The sequence below is a fragment of the Copadichromis virginalis genome, linkage group LG13 (assembly GCF_057382275.1).
Source record: "Copadichromis virginalis isolate Kocher_CV1m ecotype Utaka linkage group LG13, C_Virginalis_male_GT1.1, whole genome shotgun sequence".
Classification (NCBI taxonomy): domain Eukaryota; kingdom Metazoa; phylum Chordata; class Actinopteri; order Cichliformes; family Cichlidae; genus Copadichromis; species Copadichromis virginalis.
The window spans coordinates 6,274,934-6,286,681 of NC_140630.1; the positions used below are offsets into that span (position 1 = coordinate 6,274,934).

At 40.8% G+C, this 11,748-nt stretch overlaps 1 protein-coding gene across 3 annotated transcripts; it reads left to right on the forward strand.

Moving 5' to 3' along the window:
* Positions 1-1,268: 1,268 nt before the first annotated feature.
* On the forward strand, positions 1,269-8,559 carry LOC146695134 (cytochrome c). Of its 3 annotated transcripts, none has more exons than XM_085477048.1 (3): positions 1,269-1,397; positions 2,707-2,881; positions 7,418-8,559. In XM_085477048.1, exons 2-3 carry the CDS (start codon positions 2,713-2,715, stop codon positions 7,561-7,563), a joined length of 315 nt encoding a protein of 104 aa, XP_085333174.1. In that variant the 5' UTR covers positions 1,269-1,397; positions 2,707-2,712; the 3' UTR covers positions 7,564-8,559. The 3 variants fall into 3 exon arrangements, with proteins under 3 accessions (XP_085333174.1, XP_085333175.1, XP_085333173.1); XM_085477049.1 differs by lacking the exon at positions 1,269-1,397 and adding an exon at positions 1,478-1,560; XM_085477047.1 differs by lacking the exon at positions 1,269-1,397 and adding an exon at positions 2,291-2,512.
* The last annotated feature ends 3,189 nt before the right edge of the window (positions 8,560-11,748 follow it).

The window sequence follows — 11,748 nt, forward strand, 5'->3', positions numbered from 1 at the left end:
TTAGTCACATTCGTGCTGGGGACAGGCGACCAGAAAAGTTGTGGGGTTATATCTATAATGTCAGACCATGATATTTAAATAAAACACGTGCTGTTAAAATATGATGTGCTGTACAGGAGGTAGAATATTATTTTTGAAAGCATCCTAGTTTTCATGTTCGTGCGCGCGCGCGCGCGATCGCTGGTGTCTAGGTGTATTTTTAGGCGCTTACGGGTCACGTGCTGAATGACCCTTCTGAGCACAAACGTTTAGATTTTATAGCCACTTTCTGTCATAGTATTCCAGTTTCACATGTTGTGAATGTTGATCGCTATATTTCCTTGTGTTTAATAAAACAAGTCTTTTTTTACTATCCTGGGGACACATAGGGTTACCTTGAGAAAACACTCAAGGGTTATCACTTAACCTTTTTATTTATTTATTTATTTTTTTCATTTTCTTTTGTCTTTCATATTTAATATAAATATCATTTAGGCACATAAATTTCACTTCGCGAGTGAGGGTTCATTTTGGGATAAGGATGTAGAGTGCAAAAGGCAATGTAAGAAACTACAAGTAGAAGACATAAAAAGAAGAAAATATAATTTATTTAATAATTTGTAAACATTATGCGCACATTTTCTATTCGTAATTGGTTTGTGGAGAGTAAATGTACCTAAGTGTGTACGATCATTGAGTGACTTATTAAATTACGTGTCAGTTTTGTTAAATTAAAAGGCTATCTTTGGTTACCAAGTTAAACGTGGAGTACTTTCGGTTGCCAAAATCCTTCACGAAACTTCTCCAGAAAAGCAGGTTCAGTTTTCCCCATAAAGGCTCTGGAGGAAATGCGACAAGATTCTTGGGACCTGTGCTAAAACTCCCTTTCGTGTTCTTGCTCTCAGCCTCGTCGCCTTGCGTGTACACACATAACAAGACTTAGTAAAACCTTACATATAGACACGAAATTAGTGTTTCTGTGTTTAAATTGTATTTTTTTCATAAAAAGTAAACGACTTCTTTATACAAAATTAAAGCTATGACATGGATGAGGATACATATTGATATTTTGCTCTTTTCTATTTATTTTTTTTAATTTATTTTTCTTCTACTGTACCTTTCTGCTGAGTGACTGTCTTCTGCTCGTCAAATACATTTCATTGCGATGTTGACTTTGTGCTAACTTGCATATGACAAATAAAACTGAAAACAAAAAAACATAGAAATGATACTACACGACACGTAATGGTTAAGCGGTAATCTCGCGGCACGTGATTGGCTGTGATGACGTCGAAAGCCGGTGCCTTTAAAGTGAAATGACCTTCTTTGCGACCGTCACAAACTGCTTGTCGGCCGAGGCTGAGACGGTTACTTACCTACAGTAGAGTATTTTTAACCCGACATCTTCTCATAAAAAGGTAACATTTCATACTTTATAAATGTATTTACAGGGGAATGGAGGTTATATTATAAGTAACAGGATATGAGTCGCAACAGTAGTATGTAGCGGGAGTTAGCGCCCACGTTGGTGAATAGCCGGTTGTGTTCTCATTGCGTAGTCCGCTATGGGGGAATAATAAGGTAATTTAAACGTTATAGACATTTTACTTGGGCTCTTGTGTGATTTGGGAAAATATTTGGGCAACACAGCAGCTTTGAAGTGCAATTTCCGTACGCCGACATTGAAGCATCCTTGACAGCCCCGGTGGGCGACCCATACCCGGCTTATCGTACTACTAGCACGATGGTCGGCCCAAGCTGAGTTCAGGCTGAGCTTGAGTCAGCGATTCGAAGCGTCAAAATCAGGCGAAAATGCCACGTAGACCGCGAATACACGTTGATACTTGTTGTAAAGGGTGTATGCCCTTGATATTACGTGAGGGGGATGTCATTCAGCCGGCTGCCGCCATGTTGGAGGCTACGCGGCAAACGATGTGGTGCGGTTCGTCTCTTAAGAACTAGAATGAGAAAATTAGCCGCTATGTTATGTAATTACTAAAATACTGGCCGTTTAATGATAGCTGATAACTAAAATGTTGATTTGTAGGTAGTTTTAATGAAAAGGGGGCGGTAGAAGGATTTTGGGGGACCGGGGGTCATGTTAGTGGTGTTGCACTAAAATGTTTCCCCCAGTGATGATAGACCATCATTTTTAACCTCGAAACTCAAAGTAGAAGCGACTTTATGGCAGAAACACCGGTCGGATCTCTGCCACTGGTGCTCTAGTAATTACAGCACGTTTTCCGCTAAGCACATTAACCTTGGCTCCCCTCGGTAAACCTTTTGCCTCATGGCGCAATATCATTAAAAAGGTCCTCCTTTACTCGCCAAACCTGGCAACCTGTCCCCCCTGGAGTAACTCGAGCTGAGGCCCTTCGTGGCTAGTCGAACGTGTTTTAAGGGCGGTGTAGTTTCGGCTTCCTGCGCTGCTTCTGTCAGCTTTCCGGGTAATCTCGGCGTCGTGCCAGCGCACAGGGCAATGCGATCACTTACCTGAATGCATTGTAAAGTTAGAGCCAACGATAAAGAAATGGTAAAAGTTATGGAGTTGTGACCTTCACAAAATGGCGCTGGGGTCAAATTAGAGCTTTAAGCTTCCTAACTGGGCTATGGATAGAAGACTGTCTGGTGTATTTAAAGAGCCCTTCATAATTCTGTATACTTTTACTTTTTAAACTCCTTTTTCATCTCATTCTGTTCTTTTTCCTGTTGGCTTTGTTTCTCCAGTCAACTATGGGAGACGCTGAAAAGGGAAAAAAGGTTTTTGTCCAGAAGTGTGCTCAGTGCCACACAGTAGAGCAGGGTGGCAAGCATAAGGTGGGCCCCAACCTCTGGGGTCTGTTCGGAAGGAAGACCGGACAGGCAGAAGGCTTCACTTACACAGACGCCAACAAGAGCAAAGGTGAGTTCACTGGGTCTCTGAGTAGATTATAAATACATTTGTATGCTAGATATAAGATAAGATAAGATAAGATAAGATAGAACTTTATTAATCCCTCGGGTGGGTTCCTCTGGGAAATTCGATTTCCAAAAAAGCACAGCACCGACAGAAGTTACAGAGTTATACACACACACATATATATAAATACAGAGACAATATAAATAAAATATACGAAGGGGATAAATAGAATAAATAGGAATAAAAATAAAAATACAAGTGAATTGCACATTTCAAGTATTGAGTCTATTGCACCGTTGACTATTTACAAAAGTATTGCACAAAAGGTATTGCACAGTGAGGTGAAGAGGCACTACAGCTTAGTTGTTCCCTCCTTTGTCCTCCTGTTTCCCCTCCCTCTCCCCTCCAGAGAGGAGTTAAACAGTCTGATGGCGTGTGGGACAAAGGAGTTTTTAAGTCTGTTAGTTCTTGTCTTTGGGAGAAGCAACCTGTCACTGAACAGACTCTTCTGGTTGTTTATGGCCGTGTGCAGAGGATGCCTGGCACTGTCCATAATGTCCATCAGTTTCTTTAATGTCCTTTTCTCTGCCACTGTCACCAGAGTGTCCAGCTTCATGCCGACCACAGAGCTAGCCCTCTTGATCAGTTTCTCCAGCCTGGATGAGTCCTTCTTTGCTGTGCTGCTCCCCCAGCACACCACAGCATAGAAAAGTACTCCAGCAACCACCGACTGGTAAAACATCCTCAGGAGCTTCCTGCAGATGTTAAAAGACCTCAGCCTCCTGAGGAAGTACAGTCGGCTTTGGGCTTTTTTATACAGGTACTCTGTGTTGCATGACCAGTCCAGTTTATTGTCCACCCACAGCCCGAGGTACTTGTACTTGTTGACCACCTCTACCTCCTCCCCCTCTATCTGAACCAGCAGTGGACCTGCTCTAGACCTCCCGAAGTCCACAACCAGTTCCTTAGTCTTTGAGGTGTTGAGTTGCAGGTGGTTTGTGTGACTCCATGCGACAAAGTTCCTCACCAGACTTCTGTACTCCTCTTCCTGATCATCCCAGATACACCCCATGATGGCTGTGTCGTCTGCAAACTTCTGAATGTGGCATAATTCAGAGTTGTAGCAGAAGTCAGAGGTGTACAGGGTGAAGAGAAGAGGGGACAGCACAGTTCCCTGTGGTGCTCCTGTGCTGCTGACCACTGTGTCAGACGTGATGTCCTTCAGCCTGACGTACTGTGGTCTGTCGGTGAGGTAGTCGGAGATCCAAGCCACCAGGCAGGGGTCCACCTCCATCCTGTTCAGTTTTTCCTGAAGCATACAGGGCCGGATGGTATTAAAGGCACTGGAAAAGTCAAGAAACAGGATCCTGACCGTGCCTTTTCCCCCATCCAGGTGTGAGTGGGCTCTGTGTAGGAGGTACAGGATGGCATCCTCCACTCCGACACCCGCCTTGTATGCAAACTGTAGTGGGTCCTGGGCATGTTGTACCTGTGGTCGGAGGAGGTTGAGGAAGAGCCGCTCTAGAGTCTTCATAAGATGTGACGTCAGTGCCACCGGTCGGAAGTCATTCAGCTCATTGGGCCGGTTCTTTTTGGGGACCGGGACGATGCAGGATGTCTTCCATAGGGCGGGCACTCTCCCCAGTCGCAGACTGAGGTTGAAGACTCGTTGTAGCGGCTCCCCAAGTTCAGCAGCACACGCCTTTAGCATCCTAGGACACACCTTGTCTGGGCCTGCTGCCTTTCTGGGGCGAAGCTTCCTCAGTTGTCTCCTGACCTGATCCACTGTGACACTGGGAGATGTTTGGGAAGAGGGGAGGGGGGGAGATGTCTTGCTGCTGAGAGAGGGATTGGAGGAGGGGGGTGTCATGGTGTCAGGAAGGGGGGGAAGCGAGGGAGGTAGGAGAGTGGGGATTGGACTCTGTAGTGAAGGTGAGGGTGGGGGGGTTGTGGGCTGGTCAAACCTGTTGAAGAAGTTGTTGAGTTCGTTTGCCTTCTCCACAGTCCCCCCCACTGTGCTTTTCTTGGTGTTGTGGCCTGTGATGGTTTTCACACCATTCCAGACCTCCCTCATATTGTTCCTCTCCAACTTCTGCTCCACCTTCCTCCTGTAGGTGTCCTTTGCTTCCCTCAGGCAGCGTTTCACCTCCCGCTGTGCTGCCTTCATCTCCTCCTTCACTTTGCTCCTGAAAGCCTTCTTCTTCATGTTGAGGACAGCTTTGACTTCCTGTGTTACCCACGGTTTGTTATTAGGATAACACCGTACCGTCTTAGCAGGGGCGACCGTGTCCACACAAAAGTTGAGGTAGTCTGTAAGACAGTGTGTCGCCCCCTCTATGTCCTCACCATGTGGGCTCAGGAGCACATCCCAGTCTGTGGTGTCATAACAGTCCCTCAGAGCATCCTCCTTTTCTGGGGTCCATCTCCGGATGGAGCGCGTTGTGACCGGCTGCCTTTGGACGAGGGGTGTGTATTGTGGCTGTAGGTAAACCAGGTTGTGGTCTGACTTCCCTAGTGGGGGGAGGGGGGTGGCTCTGTATGCATCTCTCACATTAGCATACAGTAGGTCAATTGTCCTGTTGCTTCTTGTGGGACAATTCACAAACTGGTGAAAAGCAGCCAGAGTAGAATCCAGTGTGGCATGGTTAAAGTCTCCAGATATAATAATGAAAGCCTCGGGGTTTTGTGTCTGAAGTCTTGCTGTGACTGTGTGTATTTTCTCACAGGCAGCTGTTGCTTCGGCCCTCAGAGGGATGTAAACACACACACAGATCACATGACTGAACTCCCGAGGTAGATAATATGGCCGCAAGCTAACAGCTAGCAGCTCCAGGTCCAGACGGCATACCGAAACTTTAACGGAGACGTGTCCAGGGTTACAGTATCTGTTGTTAACGTAGACAATGAGTCCCCCACCTCTGCTTTTTCCGCAGGCCTGCGTGTCCCTATCGGCTCTCACGGGTGTGAAACCGCATAGGTCTACGTTAGCCTGCGGCGTTAGCTCGGTTAGCCACGTCTCCGTGAAGATAAACAAGCTGCACTCACGGTATAGTCTGTGGTTGTTCAGAGCGCACAGTAGAAGGGAGACTGACATTGTCTGAAATCTAAGTTATTTTAAAGGTTTTTAAATTGATTTGCGGGGACTTTCTCTGGAAACTGCCTCGCTTGACTAAGTGTGTAGACAGAGGACAATGACTTGCATCTAAACCTCTATGTTCACAAATGTTTTTGTTTTTTTATTCAGAAGTCTTTAAAGGGCTATTTCGTGTTTATATGTTGTCTCAGTAGCTTACAAGCTAAAGATTTTTTCTGTCTTTTTTTAAAACCATTTTATTAATTTTAATAAGGCAAAGGATTCCCATTTAAGCATCTATATTAAAAGTAGTCAAGCTTTTTTTTCTTTTTTTTCTTTAGGGCTTTAAAAGTCTCATATCATCCTCCGTTTTCACATTTTGAGGCTTGCACGTTTTCAGCTCAAATCACACACAGTTTGTACCTGCAGGTGTATCTCTGGTCTTTCTCACTCTTGAAGTAAAGTTAATAAAATGATCTCCTGTGGCCCTTTTTGGAAGAGTGCCACATCTTTCTTGCCACTGCCTTGGATGCTCTGATGGAAAAAAAAAAAACCCAAAACAACATAACAACCTGCTGAGGTCGTTATGTTATGCAGTGCACATTGACTATAATGGTGTTGGATTACTTGAACATTTCTTTCACATTTTGCAAATGACAAAGCCATTTTAGGTTTCATAAAAGGTCTCATGACACTCTTTCACTGTGCACACAGGCCTAAAGATCCCTGCGATTTTTAGCACCCTCGCCATTTGTTTTCTCTATAAATCCTGCTGAAGCTGGGGGCCAACACGCTCAAAGTCCTTTGTGTAAAACTGCCCCTCTGTGGTGCTTTCCTTCCTTCTGTAACTTTCCCCTCCCAACTTCAAACTCAAGAAGGGGCAGGTGTGTGATATCAGTCAAGATAATGGTAGATGCGATAAAGACGTGTTCTCGTAGCTTAGCAACAGTAAGCGCTTGAGAGAAGTACTCTTAAAGGTTATGGGTGTTTAAGGACAAAAGGACGGATCTTTAAAATTTCCGCTATTGTCTCAGTGTGACTGTTTTGGCATCGCAGCCTGCTGACACTAACAGATATCCTGTATTTGTGGTGAAGCAGTATGTCATCTGACAAGCCATCAGATACTTAAATATTTGGAGTACACAAACAGTTTGTACAATAAACTATTCAATTGCTACAAGACTGTTTAGAGTTGTAACAAGTCTCTAGTGAGATTCATTCAGAAGAAGCAGGCAAATGAGTGGGAAGTGTTAGGTGACATTTATTTTCACCTCAGTTAATTCGTTTTGAGTCTAAACTAGACTTATATAAATGGCAGCTTTAATTCCTTTTTTTTTCTTAAAGATTGCATACAAGCTAAATGCTTTTTATTAATGTGGCCTCTTTAAAGCCACACATTAAACTGGTCACTGATACTTGGTGTCACCTGCTTGCTACTTGACTCATTGATGACCATTTTCCCTCAGGTATCATTTGGGGTGAGGACACTTTGATGGAGTACCTGGAGAACCCCAAGAAGTACATTCCTGGAACCAAAATGATCTTTGCTGGCATCAAAAAGAAGGGAGAGCGCCAAGACCTCATTGCATACCTCAAGTCAGCAACGTCATGAAAAGATCACTGAGATCACAATATTTAATGTAATTTTAATGTTTTTTTCTGCCATTACACATTAAATATGATTTTATGTTTAGCCATTTGGACAGACTGTTAATGTATGTTCTCAGACTGGTGTTTGCTGTAATTTTCACTTCCTGTTAAGGTCAGATGAGTTTTGAGCAGCTGTTCAAGTGACCAAACATAAAACCAGAGTCCTGTTTTCGTTGAGTCTGTACGAGTACATACTAATCACATTATTTAAAAAATCTCTTGGGAGGATGGGTCTTCTCTCATTCTTTTCCATGACAACATGTGTCTGGTATTTTGACTAACAGAGCTATCACCATATACTTTATTTTCAAAACGATGAATAATAAAATTCATCTAATATCAGCTACATGAAAGTGAAACGGCAATGAAGCCTGTGTGGAGTTTTGGTGGAAACTGGTGCTGATTTTGAATCTGCCCTCAGCATTCATATTCAAGTTGTGAGTGTCTGACCTTTGCACAAATGTGATTAAAGACTTCTACCTGCTGTGAATGCTCTTAGTTTGTTGTGGACTGAATTTGGGAAATACCGCTTTTGTTAACACTCCTGAAACTGCCCCTCTGAGCTCCTGTTTTTACCCCCTGCCTGTCATCAGGCTCCTTTGAAGTTTTTAAAGATTTCTTGCTAAAGGTGATGTATTTATCTGCCTCCTTACAGCCAAGAATTGTGGGGTTGTATAAATATTACATTGATGCCTTGAAACCCACCACCATGCGGAGGTACAGTGAAATCAGCTGGCATACAAGCATCACGAGCTAATATTGTGGCGTGACTTTATAATGTAGGGTAACTATTGTGGGCACCATCTGGACTGAAGGAAGATGTTATTTACCTGGTTTCACAGGCAGGACAGAGTTGGTTTAATTTTTTTTTACTGTAATTGGTGTTTGACTGTAATGTGGTAGCTGAATGTTGTTACAGATTAGATGGTTAAGGATCAATTAAAAGAAAACGTACAGACATGTAAAAACGACTCTTCATTTCATGGTGTTTGTCAGCAGCTGACAGCTTGTCCCTGCAGCCGGGTGATGTTCTGCTCTTTTAAAAATCCCTCCAGAGTAAAGGCAATAAACATCACTGGTCTTATCAAACCAGTAATTTTTATTAAAGATAAGACCAGACTAATTTTACAGTTGCCTCAGCCGATTTGTTAAACAAATATGAAGCCAAGCATGACCCTAAATGTGGATTTGACATTTTTGTGTTCAGTTCATCTTAAAGCGAATTAAAGACGCCGTGGTGAGCAAATATGTGTAAATCTTATATTATCAGTGTAGTAAGTTACATCTGCTACTGTAATAACACTATTTGGAGTCTTGTTTCCTGTATGTATATGTATATATATATGTATGTGTATATATATATGTATGTGTATATATATATGTATGTGTATATATATATGTATGTGTATATATATATTTATGTATATATATATATATATATATATATATTTATATTTATATATATTTATATTTATATTTATTTATATTTATATATATATATATATATATATATATTTATATATATATTTATATATTTATATATATATTTATATATTTATATATATATATTTATATATATATATATATATATATATATTTATATATATATATATATATATATATATATTTATATATATATATTTATATATATATATTTATATATATATATATATATTTATATATATATATTTATATATTTATATATATATATATATTTATATATATTTATATATATATATTTTTTATATATATATATATATATATAAATAAATAAATAGCAGATTAGACATTGAATATATCCACTTAAAGTAACATTTTGTGGTGCACTCCCTGTCTCTTTAAAGAGAGTTGAACTCTCAGTCATACCCAGAGGGCCGCTCTTGCTGGTAAGGTGTCAGTTTACTGCTCATGAAGTCATTCTAGAAAGACAGTCAGCTGATGGCAGCCCAGGCCTTGCTTTACCTCTGGATCAAAGATCAAGTAAGAGCAGAGACGTGACTGGATTTGTCTTCAAACAATGTCTCTGTATGCTGCCTGGAGACAGAAGGCTGAGTAAATTTAGTGTTTGAACTCTTAGGCTGTAAACTCATTACATTATTTAAGGATCTAGTTTATGGAAAATCTAATTAGAAGAGCCCTTTTCTTTGCCCATATTACACCTCTCCATAAACTATGTTGGTTTTGAAAGAGAAGCTGGGACACCCAGAACAAGTTGATGAGGATTTGGAGACACCTGCTGGCCCATGAAGATAATACACAACAAAATGCCTTTTATGATACTTCATTGTTGAAAGATAGAGGGGCATAATGTTCTGAACCTCAGATGGAAATAAGGTAAGGCAGAAAATACCAAGCCTCTGAGAGGCTGATAGGTTCAATTTAATGTCACAATAAACCTACACATACAAATACATCTTTAAAAAACAAATAAATGAAAAGCACAAAAGTGATAAAAAATACACTAATTCATCATCAATTCAGGACAGTCATGCTGATAAAAGACAGCATCATTGTAAGGAAGCAGTGATGTGTGAGGGGCAGAGTAGGCAAAGGACTAACAGGGACGTGTACTGTTCAAAACGTGGTTTTTATTTTATCTACAAATATGAAAACAATCATATCAAAAACACAGCAAAGAAAATAAGTTGTTCTAAGAAATAAGTATAAAGGAGTTAGCAAAAAAACCAAAAACCACAACGCATAACAGACTGTAAAAGAAACAGCCATAATAATAGAATAGTATGTAGCTCAATAAAATAGAATTGTTCATCAATATACTTTGAGGTTGTATTATATTTTACAGTGTCCACCAGGGGAGGGTCCAACACTCAATTAAATTCTGTTTCCATGGCACCAACATAACGCCACAACAGCCACCTCAAGTTTCTTTGTGTTGTAATGCAAAGATCCTGCAATATTAGATAATGAGACAATCCTTTATGAGCAGCACTCGCCATGGTGGGAAGGAAAAACAATTCTTTACTAGGAAGAAACCTCTAGCAGAACCAGGCTCAGGGAGGGAGCAGCCATCTTCACAACTAGTTGGGGACCGAGGGGGAAGAAAATACAAAAAACAAGACACAGAGAGACAAGGACACAATGCAAACTGTGAGGCAGAGTGAATAACATGCAGTACTAGCACATAAAGACATGGGGAGTAGAGAAGAAGTGCATAGTACGTGATGGAAAGTCCTCCAGCAGCCTATCTAATCGGTGGTCGGAGTCACTTAATTCAGCTGTAACTATAAATTTTATCAAAAGGAAACCTAAGGAATCTGGTTCCACAGAAGAAATGAAGATTCTTGCTTTTGGAAACTCTAGGAAGCACAAAGTAAGCCCACAGTCTGAGAGCAATGTGCTCCATTGGAATAATGTAGTACAGTGAGATGGTTAAGATAGATGAAATACAGTAATGGGGTCTAATACTGAGGTCAGTAGAAGAGAAGCAGTCTTAAGTATTTTTTTTCTCTAGTTGTTATAAGTTTATTAGCAAGAAATTCAACAACTGTTTTTAAACTGGTCAATGAAAATACACCAACCTTTTGGCCTTTGAGCCATTCCAGATATACTCCACTGCTCTTTAGATGCTCTCTACTTTGAAAAAAATTGGCTGGATTTTCTTGTAAACCATATTGAGACACGCCCCTCTTCTTCTCTTTGTAGTTTCACTTCATATTTAATGTTGAGAAACATTCTTTTACAAGATATGTGTTGTTGTGCCTCTGCAAATATTTCTGTGCAACTTTTAGAGTAATTGAGACACCTTTCTATTCAGGTTAGCTGACAGTGTGACAACTTAGTACTACATCAGTGCATATCAATGCTTCCTGCGACAATACCCCATCAGCCTTTCAAGGCTGAGGGACAAAAATGACGGTTCACTATTCTTCTTATGACCAGCAGGGGGCGACTCATGATTGTAAAATGAAGTCCTCTTGTGGTGAAGTCCATGGTCTCCTTGGCTCTATGACCTCAGTAAACATTTTGCTCTGTTGCCAGTTCATACCTCATTTAATCATTTTGTTAATTTGTTTTAATTTCAGCCCCTGTTATAGTCAAAAGGAATCTTTAATATGTAGTCTATAAGTTTAAGTCTGTCATGACCTATGAGAGTATAAGATTGCAACAAGATAGAAGTTGAGGGAAC